The 27,655-nt window shown below is 36.3% G+C and overlaps 1 protein-coding gene across 5 annotated transcripts in view; it reads right to left on the reverse strand.

Annotated features, from left to right (window-relative positions):
• LOC134754820 (maternal protein pumilio) overlaps nt 1-27,655 on the reverse strand; it is a 528,457-nt gene that overhangs the window by 438,323 nt on the left and 62,479 nt on the right. For 4 of the 5 annotated variants that reach the window (XM_063691209.1, XM_063691208.1, XM_063691210.1 and 1 more), the window contains one exon: nt 5,117-5,266. The exons of the other annotated variant lie outside the window; for it this stretch is intronic. In XM_063691209.1, the coding sequence (XP_063547279.1) occupies nt 5,117-5,266 (150 nt within the window). The remainder of the gene's footprint in view (nt 1-5,116; nt 5,267-27,655) is intronic. 5 annotated transcript variants of the gene reach the window in all.

Below are 27,655 nucleotides of genomic sequence, written 5' to 3' on the forward strand. Positions count from 1 at the left end.
GCGGTGCAGCTACAAAACAATGGAAACATTTTCTTGTGCAGATGTTTTGACCTTATTACAACTACATAAAACTTGTAATTGGCGGTGACACTTGAGATAATAGTTTGGGAACCTACATGTTTTCGACGATGACAAACAAAAGGATATTGGAAAACAATGGATGGATGGACCACCGGTCGGCAACGTGCGCATTTAAGTTTATTACCTGAACGCTAGTGAGAAAGTGACCAAAGTGAATTATGAATGATTACCAATTTAAAGATCTATCTTAATGTAATTAGCAATATTATCGCAAGTTATCCAAGGTAGTATGGGTTTTTATGGTTCTTGGGTTAAATTCTGCTATTCATTTGAGCATGATTACTCAGTAATCCCGCTTTTGTGTACCTACTAACAACTTTTTTGCGCCGTTGGCAGGTTTGTTGTTTTCGCAAAGCAGTAATAGATCCGAGATAAAAATAACCACGAAATAATTAAACTGTTATTTTTAATTAATATTGTATTCTGTCTGCACACCTATTATTAACGAAAATACTATACCATTATGTAATTATAAAAAAAATCTATGATCGATATGAAATTTATGTAATTAGAAGCAATCGGTTTTATTAAATGATATAAATAGTTTAAAATAAAAATTATGTATACCTACTATTAAACATCGGAAGATGGCTCAGTACCTATGTTTTATCAATACGGTTAAAAACAATTAAAAAAAAAGTAATTGTGCGGTTTTATGAAACCACGATGCAAGTGAAACTTTTTTCGGATTGTAGGCATTTAACTAAAAAAAATCGGAAATTAATTCGATTTACGGTATTAAAATCGCGGTTTTAATCTTAACTTAATAAATTGGGGCGATAGAAGATAGAAGCTTCACTTTAAAAATCGTACGACAAACGAATTCATCTGAAGTCGACATAATAATAGTGGACCTTGTTACCATTGTACATTGGCTCAAACTGGTTCGGAGTATTTGGACCCGTTCGGAACGGTCTTAAGTATCCGTGTAAACGGAGATACGTGTCTGAGATACGTTTCTTGGGAACGTTCCTTCGAAACGTTTTCGAATCCCGGCGGTTCCGTGTAAACCGGGTTCTTAGTACCGCCGGGCTTAAGAACACGGGTATTCGTTTCGGCGTGTAACACGGATACCGGGAGCCCTAGTTTTTACCCTTTGGGTACGGAACCCTAATAAAAAAGACATTAATGATCATTGATGAATGTTCCTTTTATTAATATTGTTGGTTTACCTATCTCACAAAACAAAACTTTTTATTTCAGATTTCCAAAGGACGAGGAATAGGGGATATTACTGCAATGTTCTGCCACCAGAGTGCAGCACTAGCTTTTTTAGTGCACCGTAGAGTAACTTATTCATACTGTACCTTTAACAGGTTTTTGACAAGTTTTCAGGGGGCCTACCGGAAAACTCGAATCCGAAATTTCGTTATCTAGCTGCCTCTTTATCGCTCGAATATGCAAGAGTGACAGAGATGTTAGATAGCGAAAGTTCGATTTTCTTGGTTCGCGATAGACCCTCAGATTGTGGTAGTGGCGCCACCTACGCCGAGTTTCGCGTAATATTTCCTATTATTAAATAAAAAAAATATAATACACGAACGTTTTTTTTTTTTCATTTCCTATTTGGTACATGACTAGAAACTATACTTAGTCTTTTAGCATTAGAAAAAACGGTAAACCATTTCCACGTGTCTTTTTATTGACAAGTTTTTTTATAAATATAGCAATATTTTATTTATGAAAGCAAAAGTATGTAAATGAACGTATATTATATTTGTTGTGACTTTTTTCAAAGTGTTTTTCGATAAAACGACACGTTAAGATCGCTCGCCTTCTTTCTAATGATAAAAAACGAGAGGTATAGTTAGACGGTTCTGAGTGGTAGAATGCAAATAAGATAAAAGCTATATTAGGTACATTCATTAATCCTCATATCAGGCGGCTCTTTGATTCCAGGGATTGCATGATTTTTATACTTTTTAATGATTTTTAGAATATGAAAATTATAAAAGGTGTAATAGTTGTGCAATCCTTGTATTCAACGAGCCGCCTGCTACAGATTTCTTGAAATTGCCGCGTTTTTTCAGGTTCAACTTTCATTAGCCAGACTATTATCAATTTGCCAATTTCGTGATTATTCTTTTACACGGCACATAAACTTATGCATGATTTATCGATATAAAAAGTCGACAGAGTTACATCCCTAGCAAATTATCAAACTTATGACACCGTACGTAAATGAGAAATAACAAGCATATATGCATCTCTTTTCGGCACATTATCTAATTCGTAAGGAAATAAAGTACGGGGGGTATACATATTTGCGAAGCATTTTTGCCCGACTTCTATGCTTTAGTCATTATTCTGAGCGCTCGGCCGATTGCGTTTAAGTTATCGCAAATTTCACTAATATTCTTACGAATATGATTTTCTCATAGACCTAGCATTACATAGACCAGCTATACGCGTGCGCCCGTAAGGGATAGACATAGATGACGTCATAAACGTGGGGATACCATATTGGTAAAAATTACCCCAATATTTGATATCACGTTGGGGCGATTACCCTGGAGGCAAAGTTAGCTTGTTTGACGGTATTAAAAAATTGTTAAATAAAATGTCAATGGGCCGTTCTTTTTAGGCGTATAAACAATGAAATACCTCCTATAATTCGCGCAGGTGGTACAAAACTAAACATGTTTAGTAAATAAAACGTAAAATAAAATGTATTATGGGTTTTAATTTAAAGAAATCACAAATCGCAATCACACCAATTAATGTACACCACATTTAATCTTCACAACATTTGTTTATTTATTTTTTGGAATTAGAAGTACGAAAAAACTTCGAGGTCAAAATTATTCATAAAATTATGATATTTTCATCTGGTATCCCTAACATGATTGTTATGCAGCTAAATTAAGAAGAAGTTTAAAAATGGCTGACCTCAGACTTCTACCTACCTACGTAATTTGGGCGGATAATTTTACAAATAATGTTTTGTTAATTTGCGTAAATAATTGTGATATTTTTATTGAAATCGTTTGATTCTACATTGCTTTGAGCGTAACGTAATTTTACGATGTTATTCTCACATATTGCGTTAAGAGGAAGGTGTAAAATACCGTACTTACGTGTGAAAGGTTATGATCTCATATTTTTGCTCAGAGCGGCTATTACAGCCGATTACAGAACAATTCACCAGTATTTTATCAAAGTTCAAGCATTCAAAACGCTAACCATCACTATATTTCATAAGAGAAAGCACAATTTCATACAAAACAACGATAATTAAACAAGCAACGAACAAACATGACATGTCACGTACTTATTTGTTTGCCACAACCTCGGTTGTGGCAGCGGTGGAAAAGTGAAACTATGACAAGGACAAACAATAACAGCGCTTTCTCTGCTACTCCTACTGAAAGATACATAAGACTATCCCGTTCGGTCATTTTCCCCCACTCCTCATGACCGATCCAGTTATACTAGATTCATGGATTTTCTGCATCTGCCATAGATTTAAAACTAGTGCGTCCGCGTAGAGCTTATAATGTTTTCTTATAATACGAGAAGGATGCGGCTAAATCAAGTAATTTGTTTTAGACTTTGAATGTGACGAAAACAAAACCGTTTTTAGGGTTCCGTACCCAAAGGGTAAAAACGGGACCCTATTACTAAGAATCCGCTGTCCGTCTGTCTGTCACCAGGCTGTATCTCATGAACCGTGATAGCTAGACAGTTGAAATTTTCACAGATGATGTATTTCTGTTGCCGCTATAACAACAAATACTAAAAACAGAATAATATCAATATTTAAATGGGGCTCCCATACACAAACGTGATTTTTTTTGCTGTTTTTTTCCGTAATGGTACGGAACCCTTCGTGTGCGAGTCCGACTCGCACTTGGCCGGTTTTTTATTATTGTTATGAAATGTTTGGTTGACTTTCGCGGTTCGCGGCAAACTAAGTACGAGTTACTTGTTTATGCTTAAATTTAATTGTGAATTAGTGCGTACCATACCGAGACTGAGTGTAGAAATTAGATTTGTGTATATATATAGACTGTTTGAACTAAATTATAAATATACTTAAATTAAATTGGAAATAATAGTAAAATAATTATAGAAGTTTGCCAGTCCTAAGCCTGGAGTTCCGTTTTATTATGGTAAAGTATGAAGGGAAATCAATTTGAATGCAGGTATGGTATATCTACCTGCGAAACTTGCATACATAATTAATTACATACCTGTATCAGTGTCATATCAATTTTATCCAAATAATAATAAATTATGCATATTTTATGATTTATAAGAATTAACAAAAAATCTTTCACATAGCAGTGACAAAACGCAACGCGTAATAAATTAAATAAATCTATCGCCGATACGGATTATGAATAGGTACGAGACGCGCTAGTCACTACATCACTAGAGTGCTGTAGATGCGCTGCGTAATGTAGGAGATGCTGTAATTTGACCATCACGCGCGCGCCGGAGCGCTGTTTCACGTTCGGGTCATGTTTCGAGTGATGAGTGATGTGATATCTCAGTGAACTATTACGTTTTCGAAAAAGTGATGTGATATAGCATTACTTTTTGGAGCACTGTTTCGCGCATGTCTACTTTATAGAAGCCGTTTCGATGTATGGAAAACAAGGATGCTATGTTGTCGGTGAAATATTGCGTTTATGTATATTGTTGCTATACAATTTTTTTCAATAAAATGTAAGGAATCGAATGGTACCATTATTTTTTTCCTATTTGGAAGTTAAAAAATATATATAATTTGAAAACTAAGGTCTTGTATTTTTTTTATTATTCCCATATATTTTTTAAGTTTCCAAAATTGTGATAAATTGCTCATTTTCTATCTATATAACGAGATTTAGTTATTAAATTCAACATGTGTCAACAACCCGTTTTAAGCCGAAGAATCCACACTAGATAATGGAGTTAAAAAATACGGTGTATTAACCAAACAAAGAAAACTATAATTTGACTAACTGTAATGACAAGCCATACAAAAAACGATCAACTGCAGCAACACATTCCCGGGAGAATGTATACCTTAAGAACGTCCTTCACATACCTGTAGGAGATCCTCCCAAGACGTATTCCACCATCTTTACGCCAAGGCCAGCTGTATCACGCGGCGATAAGATACTTCCAGCATCGCCGCCAGGAAATGCGACACCCCTACGAGTGCCAATCATCGGAACGCCAACATTATGTTCTATGGCTAGAAAAAAAAAAACTTGTTTCAGGGATCAATAGTAATTTTTTTTTTTCAATACTAGCCTTGCTCGCAACTTTGTCCACGTAAGAAAATAAAATTCAACGCTATTTTCACCCCCTTAGGGACTGACGCTTACGTTAATTTATGTTATATCCCTGACTTATAAATATTTACTTAGTCAGGTCAGGTCATAAGTTCTGTCACAAAGGTTTTGGCAGATAAAATGTACTTAATACAAAGCATTTAATAATAAAAAACCTTTTCCAAAAAAATCGACTTCCTTTCTTTCTTCGAATCCTTTTTTAAGTATATACGTTACCAATTGATATGTTTGAAGTCGGTGCCAAGCCAAATTTTGATGCATGCCATGATTTTGGTACGATTCGGTAAAGATGCGCCTATATAAGAATGTACGTTGGATTGCCTTACACGACGGCAATGAACATACTTTCTGCATGCAGGTACCTAAAAACACACGGTCGAACCTTCTTGGCGCAGTCCGTACTATGTTTGTCGGTACATTAGTATTATCATATTATTAATTTTCGAACTGTCCATAACCATATACATAGCACGGCACGCAAGTGTGACTGAGAGGTGGGGGGGAGCAAGGAGGTGGGACCGAGTTGTTTCACGTCACTTATAAAGAGAACTTTATTTCAAAATATAAAACAATTCAAGGACCATCCAAGGACAAGGCTAAAACTTTTTACCTTCGGGTCAAATTTCACCTAAATCGGTTTAGTTGTTTAGCCGTGAAAAGGTGACAAAGAGACAGACAGAATTACCTTCACGTTTATTACGGAATTCCGGAATTTCGAAATTCCGGAATCTCGGACAAATTTTCCGATATTACGATTCCGGAATTCAGATCCACTGAATATCGAAAATTCCGCAATTGGATTTAAGTACTTTTATTAGATTTTAATACGTTTAATATTGAAAGTTACCAGGAAACTACACTATGCTGGTGTTATTATTATTAGCCGTTACATGCCTCATGCCTCATTAGCTTAACCATCGAAATTTTTATTCATGATGCTAAAGAAAAGCCATACATTTACTTGCCCAGAATCCTACCTACGCGAATATTTGTATTTTGTATTCTCATAGCTATGCCCCTACGTTTGTTTTTTATTATTATTTATTATTATTATTATAAGAATTAAATGCTTTAAAAATTTATACCCGGGTAACCCATGTTGGACCCGGGTATGTCCTTAAACTGCGTCCGGACCCGGATATGTCCTTAAACTACGTCCAAAAGAGAGGTATGGGCACTGTGAATGACATCTCACTTTGTGTGGTAGGGCACAGGACAGGGATGTCATTCCAGATCTAGAGCAGAGCCCAACTGGGGAAGTACTTCCAGCTTACAGAAAACCGCAGCCAAATAACACTAGACCCTACTCATAGTGTTGTGTTCCTGCCGGTAAGTAAGGTTGCCAGAGCTCAACGAGGGAGAGGAGTGTTAGGGTCGGCAACGCGCGTGTAATATCTCCGGTGTTGCAGGCGTCCATAGGCTACGGTAACTGCTTACCATCAGGCGGGCCGTATGCTTGATTGCCACCGACGTATTATAAAGAAAAAAAAATATGAAATCTCTTTCTCGCTTCAAATTTTTACAATAATCAAAAAATCGAAAAAACTCAAACGTTTAATGGCAGGTATTAACCACAGATATGCCATCTATGGTTAATATACATCAAATAATGTAAAAATATTTTCCGTAATGGTAATATCCAGAGAGGAAAATGGAGACTACGTTTGTATGGAGAAGCTACCATCCCCTTTCCTATTAAGAAGGAGAGTGCCAAAAGGTTGGTACACATAAACGAATATTTGAAAAAGAAACCTGTTGAATTATAAACTGTAATAGATGTCATATATTAAAGAAAATGTGACGAAGCGTGCCAGTGGTGAAGACCGTATTCGAACCGGCGTCTTTAGCTATCGCGGCTAACGCCATCAAACCCTTAGGCCCCCTCACCACGGCGGTAGCCGTCCCAATTTCTCGACTATATGCCATCTTAGTAAAACTAGGCGTCTTTGACCAGCTCTAAGGGCAAGCAGTACGCGCTTGCACCTGTTAAACACACAAATCAAAATATTTAATAAAATAATTTGATTTGTTTCCAAACTTGTTCAAACCTGTTGAAGTTATAATTATTATCACAAAGTCTGTGGTATGTCAAATCCTGAGGCTGGAATGAAATTCGGGTATATTATTATGATAAACTATATTTTTTGCAACTATGTCCAATTGTATATTTCGCTCCAGAAGACCGTGCCCCAATTTTGGCGTGTTCAACCTTTAGTGATAGAAATCACCATAAACAAAGTGCGTATTTTTTTACGTGTTTTTGATAAGTGATGACTTTTTCCGAATATGACCTAGAATTATACAGAACTGCGGCAGCAAATAAATAATATTGTAAATTATTCACCACTAAATAATATTTTAAACGGTATGCATTAATAATAAGGAATCTGTACCCATAACTTTTTTATCAATAAAAACCTTTGTCAGAACTTATGACCCGATTAAGTATATACCTAAGTCAACATGATAGATTAAGGCCAGAGTTGGGCGTTAATAGATAATTTCTTACCTAGATAATTATTTCAAATAAATTTATTCGAAGATAAATTCAATCACAAATAGTGCGTTGACAACTTTTTTATTTAGATAAATTATCTAGATGAATATAGCTGACCTCGTTTGTTATTGAAGTAAGCTTATAATAATAAATTTATATAGAATATTACGTCGGGTCAAACCGTCACATTGTTCATAAAATCAGAAAATTATTATTGCAATTTCATGTTCTAGTTCTATATGACTGTACTACTGACATTCATATTTTATTTAAAATCCCAACTACTTTATGTGAAACTGAAACTGATCTAGATAAATTCAAAATACCAAATGACTGATTATTTAGTTATTACAAATAAAAGACGATTTAGTTATCTTCCCAGTTATTCGTAAATAGATTATTTTTGACCAACTCTGATTAAGGGTACCAGCACGTTTATGAATAACGCCATAAACCTAGTTTAATTAAGTACATATTTAGTTTAACTTGGGCCCTCAGACTCAGCACACGGCGTCCTAACGTAAGAGACGCGTAAGCGTATCGTAAAAACGTTACGTACGTGTATCGTAAAAACCTGCAATAATTGTAGTACAATCGGATTAAGTTTCACCTCGAAATCCTTCCAAAGTTATGAAATTTGGTATGTATGTTAATTAAAGGTTTCTTTTTCATGTTCACACTATTAGACATTTGGGGACCTCGAGGTATCGCAGCCATCTTGGAGAATGTGTACCATCCTGGAGAAATTTGCGTTTTACTCTAAATATACGTTCTCTATGAAAATATGGTGTAAGGCAACATTTTAGCTTATTAAATTCTATACAAAAAAGTCCTAGATAACTGTGCGGAAAAAATACATCTTGTTATAGAAAATAATAGCTGAATTCAGATTTAGCGCTTATACCCATTCAGGGGATATTCTCTTAATATGAAACTTGGAGGAATATGAATTCCACTTTTGTCTATACACGTTCTACTCCAATATCAACATTTTACTCGACTGCGACTTAAACAGAAAGTAGGGTTATGAGTTTAAATACTGAAAATCAGTACATCCTGTAGCTCAGGATACTGGACGGATTTTTTAAAATGACATATCGGTAGATTCCTCTTGCCCTTCACAACCCGTTTACACCTGTTTTATTAAAGAAAAATTAATACAGCCGCCTTGAGAGGACGCCGAATAGTAAATCATATTTTTACTTCTAGCGCCTTAACTATTGAGTGGATTTCAATAAAATAGACATCAGTAGATCCATAATTAGTACAGAAGTGATATGCAATACAAATTTACTAAAATAAATGGAAGAAAAATGTTTAAGACTTAAAAATGTGACTGCAAAAACAGGTCTTAAATGGGGTTTAAACAATAGTGACAGTAATGAAATTTGACACCTACAATTTCAGGGATCCCTGTTTGCGTGTCATAAAATTGGAGCTTCGGGGACCACGGGGATCAAACGCCATCTTGAAAAGTATAAGTCTTTTTTGGTTTTTCTTTTTTCTCGGAATATCTGGGTTTAATGTGAATACTGTGTATGGCGAAACGAAAGCTTATTAAATTCCACACTAAAAAGTTATACAACACCATGTCCCAAAAACGAAGCCTTTTTCTTAAATGTGTACCATATTTTCCAAGATGGCTGCGATTCCTCGAGGTCCCCAAATGTCAAATAGTGTGGACATGAAAAAGAGACCTTTAATTAACATACATACCAAATTTCATATCTTTGGAAGGATTTCGAGGTGAGACTTAATCCGGTTGTACTATTTACTCCCACACAAATATCAACATCAGACCAGCCAAAATGTATGACACAGCCTTTTCTCATAAATTAGTGTTTTTCATTTCTGTAAACTGCATTGAAAACGACCAAAAATACTAAAACATAAACTGATTAATTACCCAATAAATCACTTTGAAAGTAATCTAAATGGATGATTAAATTTATCCTTACATATATCCATTTTGCACTTGTACCGGGTTAAACTGTTTTAATATTTTCGATCGCTTTTATTAAGACAGTTTACTGAAACAATAATAGACTTATAATTATTTATTAAAGCATTCTATATTTATACTATACTATTAAATTTATGCTGTTTTTATTAGTACTGAACTCGTAAAATTTAGATGGCTACTGGGAAAAAAACCCCACCTTTTACCAGTGGTAACTAGTAATACTCGTGTATATTCATTCTAGATTTCAATGTATGGGCAAGACGGCAAAATTTATAATTATGTTTTACTGCTGCTGTGTTATACCTGTAGGTGAGGACATTATAATGCACCACTCTCCCGCCCCTCCCCCTTCGGCTTCACCCCTCCCCCCCTTGAAAAGTGTCCCATTTTACAGATTTTCTCAATTTTCAGGAAAACGATACAAGCTACGATAAAATGGTCAGACTAAATTATTTAATAATAAATTTCCTACAAATAAATTACATTAAATTACATTCATTTAGATACGAGTTATAGTTTTCAAGCTATGGTGCGCCAAAGTTTACTAAAAATCGGCCATTAACAAAATGAGATATTTAATACTCGGGAAACAATAATGTTTAAAATGTAACACAATAAATGCGTTTTAATACTATATACTTATTATATAAAGCACATCAGTGTCGTCACCATTATCCTCTAGACTTCTAGAGGTTTGTTGAAGCAACTAAGGCCCTGACAATATTTGCACATGGCGGAGCCACGCACCTTTGTCACATCCACATCTTTTTCCGCAGCCTTTCTTTCAGCCACATGATACTATTTTTAGTATCGACTGTGGCTGGTGACTCCTTCCTTTCTCGCCATAATTGAACTTAATGGAAAGTATGCATTGAATGCTGACGAGCTGCAGCTGAAGAAGGTAGTAACTTTGAAATATCACCGTATTGTTCGTCAGACCTACGTATTTGTTGAAGTGGACGTATCGTAATTCGTCAAGACAAATACGTTGGTCTGACGAACAATACGGTGATATTTCAAAGTTACCACCTTCTTCAGCGGCCACTCGTCAGCACTCAATGCGTACTTTCCATTAAGTTCAATTATGGCGAGGAAACGCATTGAACCCAGAAAACTGGGGCTCGAAAAGAATGATAACTTTATGTCACCATTATATGATGATGATGATTATGAGTCACCAGCTCCACAGTCGATACATATAAAAGTATCATGTAGCTGAAAGAAAGGCTGCGGAAAAGATGTGGATGTGTCAAAGCTGCGTGGCTCCACCATGTGCAAATATTGTCAGGGCCTTAGTTGCTTCAACAAAACTCTAGAAGTCTAGAAAATAATGGTGACGACACTGATCTGCTTTAGATAATAAGCATAACGTCGCTGCGCGTACAAAAGTCGCTATGTGATTTTTTACGATTTTTCGGTTTTGATGCCATTTTGAACCTTATTTCTATACGCATATGCTCCAAAAACAGCGTGGCGCTTATTTGTGACGCCCATACAATGAATGCTCTTCCTATAATCGCTAACTGGAATAAATTACATAACTACATTAGCTTATTTGAACAGCAATTACAGACGTGTGCTCGCTATGTGATGCTTGACACATAGCGATATTTTCTACAAGTTTATTTAAAAATGATTAGATGCGCTTGCTCCCGATATGTAGTTTCTCGCACATAGCTATATTTTTATACTAGTTGCAGTCGATGTTATGTTTCTAGACTGTGCGTTTTACTATACATAGCGGGATTTTCTTATAACAATCGAGCCTACCGTATATTAAACTATTATATACCCTCAAGTTGTATACAGGTCCCTACTAAACATGATTATTTCATGTGAAGCGCTAGTGGCCTAGCCGTAAGAGCGTGCGACTTTCAATCCGGAGGTCGCGGGTTCAAACCCACGCTCGTACCAATGAGTTTTTCGGAACTTATGTACGAAATATCATTTGATATTTACCAGTCGCTTTTCGGTGAAGGAAAACATAGTGAGGAAACCGGACTAATCCCAATAAGGCCTAGTTTCCCCTCTGGGTTGGAAGGTCAGATGGCAGTCGCTTTCGTAAAAACTAGGGATTAGTTATGTAGTCAAGCAGACCCCAGGGTCCCATGAACCGTGGCAAAATGCCTGGATAACGCAAGGAAGAAGAGTTGACCTTAATATTTTTTGCCTATATTTTCAAAAGCCCGACTTTTAATTGATTGCAGGTTTATTTCGGAAATTATTAAAAACTCAACTTTTTGAAATTCCTTAATAATCTTTTTTTTTTTGTTGACAAAGGCCCTCCGGCTTGGGGAGGCATTTGGATATGTGGGACACCCTCCTGCAACCATCCTCTCCTAGTAAGAGGAGAAAAGGAGATATACCCACTAAAAGCCACTCCGGCGCTCACCCTTCTGGCCGTTTTCAAGGAGGTGCGGGATGCCTGAGATTCTACTCCTTCCAGCGGCCCTGGCTTATCTTACTCCGGAGTACCCACACCGCTGGAAAGGAGAGTCATTGACGCTTGACCCACTGCCAATCGTGTAGCGCCGTGTAGTGCGGACCCCCACAGCCCGCTGGCCCTGCTAGGGGTTTAGGCGGACAGCAAATTGTGCCCATCTTCTTCACCGCCGTCTGCGCCGGTTCGGGTGCGCGTCTTCAGCTCCTACTCTCATGCTCCGTTTCCGCGGCCTCCTTCCTTGAAATGACGGTGTAGCAGAAGAAGGCAACTGCGTTCCATTTCCTTTCGCTGCCCAACATAGTCATTAATACGTTGCGCAGCGAAACGTTCCTTAATCCAAGAGTCGCCGTTATGGTGCGACACTCTACGGCCCAACGATTGCATTCTTGACTGCAGTGTGCCTCTATGGTATGAGATCCATAGCGAAAGTCCTTCTTGTCCTTCTAGCTTTGCCGCATCCGTTCGTGCCCTTGTTGAAGCGTCCTCGGCAGTTCATCGGGTGCAGGGAATTCATTTAGGGCCCTGCACCTGACCCTCTCCCTGTGCGCATCGGCGAGTACCAGAGCCTCTAATTATCACCCATTTTTTGACAACTTGAATCATGAAAACAACCTAATAGACCTGTACCGCTGGCTATATTTTGACCTCTAGGTTATAAAAATATTAAAGTCAATTCTGTTTTCGCTTATGAATACTTTGTTAAGATGTAAATCTTACATTTTGTTTTGTGTCATATATATAATTTGCTTTTCTAGTAATTTGTTATTTTGTGGTAATTATTTTTTATTTTGAATTATCTTGGAGAAAAAAATATTCGAGAGAAAACATGTAACTGTGTTGCATTTAGGATAGTGTTTTTAGTGTGAAAACATAGTTTGTGTCAATTACGTCCACTGCAATCTGATACTATGTCATAATATTCTAAATGACACAAAAAAAAATTAGAGTTAAAAAAAATTACTTAGGTCGAATTTAATCGTTTAAATAGGTCCATTAAATGATTTTGTGTCTTATTAAGGCATAGCTTCATAAGATATTTGATGATTTTGTTGTAACAGGCTGTCACCGTTACAAAAGAATATTAAAGATATTAGAGTTTACATCTTATTAATTTGAAATGCGGGATAAATAAGATGTATGAATTTGTGTCACTTGCATCCACTGCATAAACAAATATTACAAAAATATTATTTGCGTTCAAACGAAGCTAGCGGGCGGTCTGAATGGGCAACGGAGGCCGTGCAGGGTGGGGCCGCGGCGTGACCTTGCCGTACGCAACGCATGTTTACTTCGCCTGTGCGCCAAATTAACGCAACTTATTCAAAGAAGTTACGCAAACAACACAACAACAAGCAACAAGCAAGCAAAGAATGCGTCGAATTATCTTTTACCTATTTAAAACTCATAGATATTGTACAATGTCACCATTATGCAAAAGAACTGTAAGTACATGTTTGATTTGCGAGCGAGCTGGCAACATTGCGCAGGGAAATCTTAAAAATATCGCGTTTACGTGAACGCCACATACATTTGTGACAGTGATAGGGAAAAGGTACCACTAAAGTAAAATTTGGTTATTAATACCGTGACTTTCTTTCATTCTTTGATAAAAAAAAATGCTATTTATGCAACAAGTGCGGAAATCATCTTTACGCACGTGTATCATACAATGTTTTACTATGCATTGTGCGAGTAAATAAAAAAACATGTCATGGCAAATAAGTTTAATTATTAAAAGGAGTGTTTTAAATCGACACGAGTTGCGAATTACCTATTCGCACGGTATCGTACGTTTTACAGTACATATGGCCCTTTAAACTTTCGACATATGCACGGTAAGTGCTCTTTTCCGCACTAGTGCGAGAAAGTAGCACCATATGTACAGTAAAAAAAAATTGAAAACAAAAAGCACTAGTGCGGAAAAGCAGTACTTTCCGCACGATATGGCTCCGTAGGAAACGCACTTTTCGAGCACATGCATTGTAAAAAAATATATAGGACTGTATCTCCTAAACCATGCGTCGTAGCGCAAAAATAATAAAATTTTCGTTCCCCTTTATGTAACCCAAAAGTAATACATGAAAAATACAATGAAAAAAAAAGAAACAAAATCTTTATAGGGCTGTATTAGCTGTATCTCCTATATCGTGCATCGTAGCGCAAAAATAATCAAATTTTCGCTCCCCTTTAAGAAGCCCCTAATTAAGATTTAAAAACGCAAAAAAGAAAAAAAAGAGGAAAAAATCTTTATAGGGCTGCATCTCCTAAACCGTGCATCGTAGCACGAAAATAATCAAATTTTCGTTCCCCTTTACGGAACCCCAAAGTAATATACAAAAAACACAATGAAAAAAAAAAAACAAAAAAACTTTATAGGGCTGTATCTCCTAAACCGTCGTAGCGCAAAAATAATCAAATTTTCGTTCCCCTTTGTGGAACCTCAAACTAATATACAAAAAACACAATGAAAAAAAAAAAACAAAAAAAAATCTTTATAGGGCTGCATCTCCTAAATCGTGCATCGTAGCGCAAAAATAATCAATTTTTCGTTCCCCTTTAAGGATCCCTTAATTAATACTTAAAAAAAAAAAAAAAAAAAAACAGGAAAAAATCTTTATAGAGCTATATCTCCTAAACCGTGCGTGGTAGCGCAAAAAGAACAAAATTTTCGTTCCCCTTTACGGAACCCCAAAATAATATACAAAAAACACAATGAAAAAAAAAAACAACAAAAAAAATCTATATAGGGCTGCATCTCCTAAACCGTGCATCGTAGCACAAAAATAATCAAATTTTCGTTCCCCTTTAAGAAACCCTTAATTAAAACTTAAAAAAAAAAACAGGAAAAAAAACTTTATAGAGCTATTATAGCTATATATATACACCACGCACGGTTTATAATATCTCCTAAACCGTGCGTGGTGGCGCAAAAATAATAAAATTTTCGTTCCCCTTTATGCAACCCATAATAAAAAAACGCAAAATTTAAAAAAAAAATCATTATAGGGCTGTATCTCTTAAACCATGCGTCGTAGCGCAAAAATAATTAAAAAAAAAACCCTTTAAGAAACCCGTAATTAATACTTAAAAAAAAAACTAAAAAAACGTGGAAAAAAAACTTTATAGAGCTGTATCTCCTAAACCGTGCGTGGTACCGCAAAAACAATAAAATTTTCGTTCCCCTTTATGCAACCCATAATTTATATTTAAAAAAAAAAACGCAAAATTTAAAAAAAATCTTTATAGGGCTGTATCTCCTAAACCATGCGTCGTAGCGCAAAAATAATAAAATTTTCGTTCCCCTTTATGCAACCCATAATTTATATTTAAAAAAAAACGCAAAATGTAAAAAAAAATCTTTATAGGGCTGTATCTCTTAAACCATGCGTCGTAGCGCAAAAATAATTTAAAAAACCCCTTTAAGAAACCCGTAATTAATACTAAAAAAAAAACAAAAAAAAACCAGGAAAAAAAACTTTATAGAGCTGTATCTCCTAAACCGTGCGTGGTACCGCAAAAACAATAAAATTTTCGTTCCCCTTTATGCAACCCATAATTTATATTTAAAAAAACGCAAAATTTAAAAAAAAATCTTTATAGGGCTGTATCTCCTAAACCATGTGTCGTAGCGCAAAAATAATAAAATTTTCGTTCCCCTTTATGAAACCCCAAAGTAATATACAAAAAACACAATGTAAAAAAGAAAAAAAAAACAATAAAAAAATCTTTATAGGGCTGTATCTCCTAAACCATGCGTCGTAGCGCAAAAATAATAAAATTTTCGTTCCCCTTTATGCAACCCATAATTTATATTTAAAAAAAACGCAAAATTTAAAAAAAATCATTATAGGGCTGTATCTCTTAAACCATGCGTCGTAGCGCAAAAATAATTTAAAAAACCCCTTTAAGAAACCCGTAATTAATACTTTAAAAAAAAAACAAAAAAAAACCAGGAAAAAAACTTTATAGAGCTGTATCTCCTAAACCGTGCGTGGTACCGCAAAAACAATAAAATTTTCGTTCCCCTTTATGCAACCCATAATTTATATTTAAAAAAACGCAAAATTTAAAAAAAAATCTTTATAGGGCTGTATCTCCTAAACCATGCGTCGTAGCGTAAAAATAATAAAATTTTCGTTCCCCTTTATGAAGCCCCAAAATAATATACAAAAACACAAGAAAAAGAAAGAAAAAAATAATAACAAAAAACTTTATAGGGCTGTATCTCCTAAACCGTGCATCGTAGCGCAAAAATAATCAATATCCGTTCCCCTTTAAGAAGCCCCTAATTAAGATTTAAAAACGCAAAAAAGAAAAAGAGAAAAAATCATTTTAGGGCTGTATCTCCTAAACCGTGCGTCGTAGCACAAAAATAATAAAATTTTCGTTCCCTTTTATGAAACCCCAAAGTAATAACAAAAAACGCAATGACAAAAAAAAGAAAAAAAAACAACAAAAAAAAACTTTAGGGATGTATCTCCTAAACCGTGCATGGTAGCGAAAACTAATCAAATTTTCGTTCCCCTTAAGAAGCCCTTAATTAAGATTTAAAAACGTAAAAAAGAAAAAGAAAAAAATCTATATAGGGCTGTATCTCCTAAACCGTGCGTCGTAGCGCAAAAATAATCAACTTTTCGGTCCCCTTTATGTAACCATTAATTTATACAAAAAAAACGCAAAAAAAAAGAGTTTTTTTTATAGGGCTTGATCTCCTAAACCATGCGTCGTAGCGCAAAAATAATTAAATTTTCGTTCCCCTTTATGAAACCCCAAAGTAATATACAAAAAACACAATGTAAAAAAGAAAAAAAGAAAAAAACAATAAAAAAAACTTTATAGGGCTGTTTAGGGCTGTATCTCCTAAACCGTGCGTCGTAGCGCAAAAATAATCAAATTTTCTTTCCTCTTTATTCAACCCTTAATTTATATTTAAAAAAAAAATGCTTTCACTTAAAACTCGGAAACTTAGAATCCACAAAGGGGACTTTACTAAATTATGACACATATTAAAGCCTGACCAGTAATATATGATCATTGTCAAGAGGGCGCTGTTCATTCTCATGTATAGGGTGACAGTTCAGTATAGTATGAAAAAATATTGTATTTAATGAACATCATCATCAATGTAATTAATGTTGCTTGCCACGCTTAAACACAACAAAAATCACAATAAATTGCGTCTTAAAATAAACTTAAAAAGTCTACTAAAAATCGAAACAAAAGTAATTTTTAAGTCGCTGATGTGACATTCTCAATCAAAAGGTAGGTACCACTTTGTCGTTTACCATAAAGACGAAATTTGATTATATCTTTATACAAATAACCTGTCAGAGAAAGTGGTACCTTTTGATTAGGAATGTCACAAATGTTGGTCAGTATGAGGAGTGCAGCCTACAGTTTATTTTTAATTATATTTATATACCTACTACGGTAAGATTGATAAGACAATGTAATTATGCCTCCGAATGAAATAAATACACTGTATCGCAAAACTAAGTGGCGAGACAGCTCATAATGCCATCTCTTGGTTGGTCTTAACAAGGGTAAAGGAGATTGTATTAAGATCTCAGTCGCCAGCTGATATTGCGGCAAGTATAATAAGCACCCCACCCGCGTAGGTACCCTTCCCCGCGCACGCCCTTCTTGCTCAATTGAGTTTTATTTTGCCAGATAGTAAAAAAACCGTGGATCAAAATGACCCAAATTATGAATGATGTCTCAATGTGGTATTATAATATTGTAGACGTAAACTTAATAATATGAATTTTTTTTGTGGCAGATACAGGGTGTTAATTAGAAAAAAATTTTTTTTAAATAAAAGCGGTGGATGTATTTGACACAGATTTGTTTGAATAACATATAACAATGTTCTGTAAAGTACAACACTTCACTTACCGACTCTAATATTTTTTTAGGCGTTTTAGGATCAATATTAGGTATTTATTAAATGCCATTATACCCGTGGATGAAAATGACACAAAATGCGTGTGTACGTCGGAAGCCACTTTGCCTTTACAGGGAAACAAAGAATTTCGTCTCTAATATTTTTTTTACAGAATGCTGATTGAAAAAAGAAATACCTAAATTTCTACCTAAGCAAATACCTAGGATGACACAAAATATTATTTTTAGGTTTAGTATATGGTCTGGAAACTATATATAAAAAATAAGCAACATTAATATTCTTATAACCTCAGAAGTTATTGGTACAGGTCTATAACTTCACTGTGATTACTTACTTAATAAAGCAATGCAGGAGAAAACCAATGACAGTCCATTATAAGACTGTCATCTGATATTTGACTGGTGAATAAGTATATAAGGGGAAGTTTGAAAGTAGCACCGGTAACGGAGAAGATGAGGAGTAGTATATAGGTTCGCGCCGTGGTATGGGCATGTAACGAGGAAAGATGAATGTCACATAGGCAAAACAATGTTAGGGATGAATGCTGATGGACGGAGAGCGGATGGTAGACCCAAAAAACGATGGATGGATTGTGTGAAAGAGGATATGAGAAAGAAAGGAATGAGTGCTGAGGTGGCCAAAGATAGAGGAGAATGGAAGAGAAAAACTTGTTGTGCCGACCCCACATAACGTGGGATAAGGGCAGGAAGAAGAGAGTCCTTAAAGAGATTTTAAAGGCAACATTTTGATTACAAAACTAGAAAAAATAGTTTTTTATCGTTTTTCACCTTGCTTCGTATATATGTATATTATTTGATTACTTATTGGGCTGGCAAATAATTATCAAACCAATTTAATTGAGTTACCTAGGTAAACATATTTAGTTCAAAGATATTGACTGAAACAAATTGATCATAAAGTAATAGTTATAATAAAAAAGTACGTAGATTATTAATTCACGAATAAAATTCAATTATATTGACTTACATAGCATTTTTTTCTGTTTTATTGAACGCTCACATCATATTATTAAATAGCCATGTGACGATAAAGAACAAAAAATGTATAGGGTCCTTAACAATTAAATCTAACCATGTAATGGTAAGACACTTAGAGGTTATTTATGACCCAAACAAAACTCGCTATGTGACATATTTATGAAAAAGTTTTTTTTTTTCATATTATTAAAACTGAAATATTTTTTCATGTAATTCCTTAATGTATGTTAAAGTGCAAATACTTTTGTCACAAAAATATTGATTCATTTATGTCCAATAATTATCGAAATAAACAGTTTTTTGTGTCTCCTGTAAAGTAGGTTAAAAACACATGGCGACTTTTGTACGCTAATCTATTTTCTCTACGCACATATCGTTAGTGCTCTAAAATGCGTTCAGAAACCGTAGGAAATGACCAGCATTACTTTAATTATATTACATTATACTTTTTGTAAGGTTATGAGTTTAAATCTAGTCTATAGATATTTTACAGGTAGCACGAGTAGCAATGCAGGTCGTGGTGGAATGTTATTGATCCCAGTGCGCCCTCACGAACGGCAAAGAGGGTGAAACGCCGGAGTGGGTTTATTGGGTAGGGCCAATTATCCCCCCCTCTCGCCAAGAGAGGGAAAAGGAGCGGCGAGTCCCGCACACCGTGCGTAAGCGCATTCCCACTCCGACAAAAAAAAAAGGCTTCTGAACCCATCTTAGAATACTTATGATATGTGTGTAGATAAAGTAGTGTATGCAACTGTACATAATTAGGCCTTAAAACACTCGTGTGATTCTGTTGGTTGCGCGCTCTCGCTGCTGCTCGCTGACGCTCGTGGCATAAAACCACACTTCTGTTTTAAGGCCTCTCATTATGTATCAGTTGCATAAACTAGGTACTATAAAGCATTTCTTGTGTTACATTTTAAGCATTTGTTTCCTAAGTATTAAATGTCTCATTTATGTTAATGGCAGATTTTTAGTAAACTTTAGCGCACCATAGCTTGAAAACTATAACTCGTATCAAAATGAATGTAAGTGCATGTTTGTAGGAAAATTATCAATAAATAATTTAGTCTGACCATTTTATCTTAGCTTCTATCGTTTTCCTAAAAATTAAGAAAATCTGTAAAATGGGACACTTTTCAAGGGGGGAGGGGTGAAGCCGAGGGCGGGGGGGGGGGGGGAGAGTGGTGCATTATAATGTCCTCACCTACAGGTATAACACAGCAGCAGTAAAACATAATTATAAATTTTGCCGCGAAAAAATCTAGAATGAATGTATTATAGTGGGTTTTTCACCAGTGGTAAAAGGTGAGAAATAATTCCCAGTAGTTACCACTGGTAACAACTTGGTGGTAACTAGTGGGAATAACCCCGTAAGCGTAATAGACGTAATAGTTTTGTGAGTGAAATCTCATTAGTTGAAATCACTGGCGTCAGATGTCTTCGGCAGATGTATCGACGATGTTACTTTTACATTTTATCACCTATGTTAATTAATTACGAAGAAACTGTTTGCATAAAAAGTTATTTACGTTTTGTTTTTTACGCCAGCATTACGCTACGACTGTCGTAATTACGACAGAAATCTCATACGCTACGCTACGACTAAGCTTCGTGTGCGGACTTGTTTGAACTTGTAAGTGCTCGTAGAGCTCTCGCTCTACGTGCGTATTACGCGTCTCTTACGCTTACGCTCCGTGTGCTGAGGGCCTTACTTAACCAAAGAAAATAGTACTCAGCAAAGCCTTCAACCAGTCAGTAATTAAATTAACAATGATAACTTCTTACCAACCGTTAAGTTGTACACATTACTTTCTTACACAGAACTTTCCGTCATCGCGTTGTTAATCGAACTGCGATTCTGTGAATTCAACTTTGCTAATAGAAAGGATGAAGGCGCGAAGGATCGATCTCCCATACACATTATTAATTTCGCGCCTATTTCTACTGACAAAGTTGGCTTGTGGTATTATATGTTGCTTATTTCGTCGAAGTTAAAATTTTCTGCGTTAATGTAGTCTCTGACCCCTCATACAAAATTGAGACAATGAGTCAAGTCAAGGTATAACAAAGCTATTAATGTGTAATTTGATACTTAGATATTGTACAGTTGAATTTTAAATATTTTTTATAGCTGTTTTAGGGCTACTCACCAATAAATCAATATTTAGAACGCCTAAATGATTAGATTAAATGATTAGTCGTCCCACAAAGAAAAAACAAGGATCCGAAATTTTTAAATGCGGTAGCGACTAGGGAAATTACCGGGAAATTTCAACTTTTCGGGTACCGGTTCTGATAATGAAAATCCCGGTTCTTCGGTACTTTTCGGTACTGAAAATTTAGTAAAGTAAACCGCATTAATCACTTTAAAATTTGGCGCATAATCTCCGTAGCACCCGTGTAGTACTCTCGGCAGTCTCGGCTGCCCAAGGTTTGTTCCGCTCGGTATTTCCCGGCTAGGATTTGGGCTTTGGCGCGATAACTACATTAACTACCCAAAGTCCCCAACCTTGACAGTCCAGCTCGAGTAGTCAGATAAATACTTATAAGTATTGTAGCTGTTGGAGTTTGATGGTCTATACATGTGAATTAAAACGAAGAAGTAAAGATTAGGGAGCCAATCCAAACGTACTTTTTGATATTAAAATATTTTATTTTCCTTATTATTCGCGCGCACATTATGTGAAATAGAAAAAGACAAACTACACACATCAGTGAGGGAAAGTTTTAAAAACGTTAGGTGGACCAACGAGTGCTAGTGGATTACGCAAGCATTTAAAAAAAAAGGTTCATTTAATTGTCCTTGACGTGAAGCCAGACCCACAACCAGGACCCAGTACAAGAGATGATTCTTTGCACACAGACGTTTTCCGAACGACAAAAACGCTACTCAAAAACGTGAAGATTATAGTCTACTTAATAAATTTGATTGTAAACCCAAAAATAACAAAAATGACAGAATTTATACTGTTCTAAACTAACACGATTTTCACTCATAATTTTAAAACTAACACGGGACTTAATCGCGTACAAACTTACGTTTATTTATGGCCTGACGTTTCGAACGTGACGTTACGTTCGTGGTCACAGGCAGACTGGAGAGGAATTGTATCAACATCTTCTTGCCGCGCGGGTTTTGCGAACTACCCGCACTTGATCTTGATTATTAACTTGTACGCTTGTCGTCTTATGCTTATGTGAAGGATTCCCGTCACTTTATAGACATTCTGAAGGATATTACATTGGAACCGGATGATATAATGGTGAGTCTCGATGTTGAGTCGCTTTTCACCAACGTTCCAGTAAAATAATGTCTGGAGGTAGTTCGGACGAGGCTCGCAGACAATAAGATAGTGGGGTCTGTCATGGTATTGCTGCGAAACTGCTTGGAGGGAAGCTACTTTTTATATCAACAAAAGCATTATCTCCAGGTTGATGGAGTTGCTATGGGTAGCCCTGTGGCACCGGTTCTAGCAAATATCTGGATGGAGCATTTTGAGGCTAGCATTGATCTGCAACCATGGGCAGTGAAGTTATGGAAGCGGTATGTCGATGATGTCTTTTGTATTGTAAAGGGTGGCAAGCAGGAAGTGGAGCAATTACTCCAGTATCTCAATTCCATTCATCCTAAGGTAAAATTCACATATGAATTGGAATCGGAACGCAGTCTGCCTTTTCTAGACGTAAACTGATAGGTCGGATGGATGGTTCCCTGGCGCACACTGTCTACAGGAAGCCAACACACACAGACAGGTATCTCAACGCTCTGACTCATCATCACCCTCGTCACCTACTGTCCTTTGTGAATTCCCTAAAGAACAGAGCGCATGATCTTTGTGACCCTGAATTTCTCGAGAGTGAGTTGTCACACGTTCAGGGGGTTCTTAGGAAGAATGGGTACAGGTTGGACAGCCGGCAACCTAGACGAAAACCGAGGAGGAAGCATCCAGATGTTGCAAGACGACCGGCATTTATGCCCTATGTCAAGGGAGTGACGGACAAGGTCGGTACGGTACTAAGGAAGTATTCCATACAAACTGTGTACATGCCGTTGTCCAAGGTTGCGGGGCAACTTAGGTCAGCAAAAGATGTTATCCCTTATCAAACACCTGGCGTTTATAAGATTGAATGCAGCTGTGGTAGTTCCTATATTGGGGAAACCAAACGCACTATAGCGGAAAGGGTCAAGGAACATATCACAGCTGTTAAAAAACGTCAAATAAGTCTGCGGTAGCCGAACATTTGCTACAGTCGGGACCAAACCACTGGATTGAGCTCCATAATCCCAAAGTCCTCTCAACGGAACGTCGTTACTACAGCAGGAAGGTACGTGAAGCAATTGAAATCAGAAAACATCGAAATTTCAATCATTTATTCAAATTTCGTCTTCATGTTATCCAGTAATTAGCAAATGTGAGGGGGAAAAAACATCCCACCACATTCGTGAAGGTCTACGAAAGGTAATGAGTGAAGAAAGAAAATATACTATTTCTCTTGATTAGTGAAAGGCTAGATTCTGACAATTGTAATTAGATTAAGTATGACATTTGTTTTTAACGTTGTAATTATAAGACGTGACATGTATAATATTTAGATTTATTAGCATTATTAATTCGATGTAGCATAGCTCGCGTTTGTGTTTTTTGCATGCCAGTTGCTGGTGAAGTATGCATGTGCTTCTTATTTACTAAGTTCATCTTTTGTACCATATTTTAAGCTAAATAAAGATATTTGATATTTGAAAAAGGTTATGAAACTGTTGTTTGTTCTTATTAGTCATTAATTTACTTTTCCATTTATTGATTATTAAAATAATAGTTTGTGACATATTTTTTTATAGATCTTGTGCGTAATATAGTGCATAATATGTCGCATTTTACGAAAATTATTGAATAATGTTTAATTTAGTTAGAATCAATATAATTTAAGATAGTTTTAGAATGCTTGTTTCTTAATAATTTATTGTAAAAAAATGTGATATTAATTCTGTTTTCTATCTCCTCTTCTTATAGGCTTTAAGTTATGTAAATTAATTGTATAACCTCATTCGAGTCTGGGTTACCTACGAGACAGGCTAAGCCTAGTGTAGGAACCAGAGTAACCTGACTGTATTTTTCTATGCCAGGTACATTTTGTCAACTGTGTTTAATTTAAGTTAATCTTAACAACCCTGTAAATAATTGTGTGTACCTACAATAAATTTTTGAATTTTAAAGTAAGAAAGCTTAGGTACATAATTGTTATTTTTCGATTTTGTTCTTTTCTAGGTTGTGTTTGTACTGAATTACACAAAATTGAATCTTAATTTTCAGTTTCATATAAGTAATTCATCATTTAACAAAAAATACAACAGTAAATACTTAGTACCGAAAAGTACCGAAGAACCGGGATATCACGGTTCTTTCCCAGTACCGGAAATGTCAGTCCCGGTTCTGGGAACAGTACCGGTTCCGCATTCCCTAGTAGCGACCTTCGGCCGAATATTCGAATCCGGTAAACTCCATATTTGGCCCATCTGCCCATCTCTAATGTAGGTATGTTATCTCTATTCACAGATAATGCTGAAGAATCCGAAGAGTATTCCCCTATGACCCCTTCCTCTGATGACGAGTCCTCAGAAGAACTGCAATATTCTGACGAGGAATAAATTTATATAATATTTTTTTCTAAATTTTGATGTTCGATTTAATAATCAGAATTTGTATTTTATATTCTGAAATTTTGATAGTTTTTTAGTACCCAAATGTTTCTTTAAATTCATAAAATTAACGATAGCTATTAATTAATCTATATATATATTACGCGAGGCCGATTTTTGTTCATCCCATCAGATCTACAGTTATGGTCCGATTTTGATAAATGATATGTCATTAGATTCGTCTCATGCTGGAGAGTTGCATAAAACTCCTGGATTTTTTATTTTTTTCTAAAAAAGTACTGAAAAATTAATTTGAAAAAGTTGTTAAATTGTGAGTTTGACCACGTGACATGAGATCCCTATTTTGACTCAAGATGTCAAGATGACCAAATAATAATAAACATGAATTGCACTCAAACCTGTAGTAAGTTGTTCAGCATGATGAAATATTATTTTGAGGGCAACATAATATCCGCAACACTTAAAACATGTACGAAAATACAAAAAACAATTTTACAGTTTGTTGACAATGAATGACAGTAAACATATTGTGTCAACTTTAAAGGGGACTATTAAGTCAATATACTCTAAATTGCCAGGTTGTCTTCCTTTTAAAGATGTTGATATGTGCAAACTTTTTTCGCATACCTATTTAAAATGTGGAGAACGGTCAAGTGCGAGTTGGACTCGTGATCGAAAGGTTCCGTTACATATGCATATTGACTAAATGTAAAGAACCGGCCAAGTGCGAGTCGGACTCGCGCACGTAGGGTGCCGTACCATTATCCATATATATATTACGCGGCAGTTATGGTTCGATTTTAATAAATTATATGTCATTAGATTCGTCTCGTGCTACAGATTTGCAATAATGATTTTTTCCCGAAAAAGTACTAAAAAGTAAATTTGAAAAAATGTACCACGTGACCTTTGTTCTGACTTGAGATTGAATTGAACTCAAACCTATATCCAATGTATGTAAGGTATCCAATCCATTCAAATATTTGTTTTGAGACTGTAACATGCATACACCACACTAAAAATTATATTAAAACACCATAAAATTTTATTATTGTGTTTGACAACATGTCAGACATGTGTCATCCACATCGTACTCATCAAAATGACACATGTTTATTTTATTGTCGCTTTGGCCCATAGAAGGTAGGATCCTATAGAAGTGGCGTACCGCGTGCGCCCGTGAGGGACAGAATTTGTAGCCAGCCCACCATAAACCATACAAATCGGTGGAGAAAAGCATCTATATTTACTTCAAAAAGCACGTACGGCGAGGTTTGTTCTTATGAGGATGTTAAATGATGTCGGATCTTTAAGGTAAACGGTCAGCCAATGGGGTTGGCAACTGTCAAAGGTTTGCAGAGCCCATAGCTTCATCATAGCTTGCCCCTTTTTCTACAAGATTTGGCTTAAAGGGCTGGGCATCCAGGGCATTAAAAAAAAACAAAAATTTGACACAATTCTAGGGATTGACAGGGCAAGCTATGCTGGCGCCCTCTGTTAATTATTTCGACCGGCCAACCCCATTTTCCGCATCGGTCCGCGCCCTTGGTGCAGTGCGGCGTATCTGCGATCGTGTGTAAAAGCGTAACAGACTACCGCACCGCACCGCGATCTTGGTGCGGCACACCCATAAGTGAGAGCGAGAAAGAGAATATCTCGAAAAGCCGTATTGGTGCGGTCAAAATATCTCTTTCTCGCTCTAACTTATAGCTGCGTCCTTAACGTATGTACAGTGACAACCTTGCACACTATCGATACGTGCGCCGCACCGCACCAAGGCTGCGGTGAGGTGTGGTAGTCTCTAACGGCTTTTACGATAGTCAGTTAAATACGGCTATAATATTTCTTTCTCGCTCTAACTTATAGCTGCGTCCTTAACGTACGTACGGTGACCACCTTGCGCACTATCGATACGTGCGCCGCATCGCACCAAGGTCGCGGTGAGGTGTGGTAGTCTCTAACGGCTTTTAAGATAGGTCATTGTGTGACGCACCCATAAGTAAGAGCGAGAAAGCAATATTTCTTTCTCGCTCTTACTTATAGGTGCATCGCACAATGACCAGTGCGGTGCGGTAATGTGTTAGGCGCTTAAGGTGGGCTGCCGTACGCCGAGAGCGAGAAAGAAATATTTTGACGGTACCAAGGTCGCGGTCCAGTCGTTGTACATACTTTCAAAAAAGTAAATTAAAGAAAAACTTAATTAGGTTCAAGGGCCTGACACTCTTTGATAGAGAAAGATAGTCTTATTGCGATTCCTATAAGAGGAAAGAGAAAATAGTGCCATGCTTTATCTTTATCACCGATCGGGCATTTTTTCATGGTCGGGTTTGCTATGATGGCATAACCCGACCATGAAAAAATGCCGAATGAAATGGAGGCGATGGCGAAATACCGCAATTTATAAGAGTAAAAGAGAAAAAAACGGCCAAGTGCGAGTCGGACTCGCCCACAGAGGGTTCCGTACTTTTTAGTATTTGTTGTTATAGCGGCAACATAAATACATCATCTGTGAAAATTCAACTGTCTAGCTATCACGGTTCGTGAGATACAGCCTGGTGACAGACAGACGGACAGCGGAGTCTTAGTAATAGGGTCCCGTTATTACCCTTTGGGTACGGAACCCTAAAAAGGTTTATGCTGCCATACATGAAACTGTCAATACATGAATATGTCTTTCTCTTACCCCTGGTCGCTCGGTTTCATGTCTATAACTACGTGTATATACTATGTCTATTGTTAGGTCAGAGGGTCTACCGCGAAAACCGAAATTCGCAAATTGCGGGGATCTTTCTCTTTTACTCCAATGAAGGCGTAATTAGAGTGA

The sequence above is a fragment of the Cydia strobilella genome, chromosome Z (assembly GCF_947568885.1).
Source record: "Cydia strobilella chromosome Z, ilCydStro3.1, whole genome shotgun sequence".
Taxonomy (NCBI): Eukaryota; Metazoa; Arthropoda; class Insecta; order Lepidoptera; family Tortricidae; genus Cydia; species Cydia strobilella.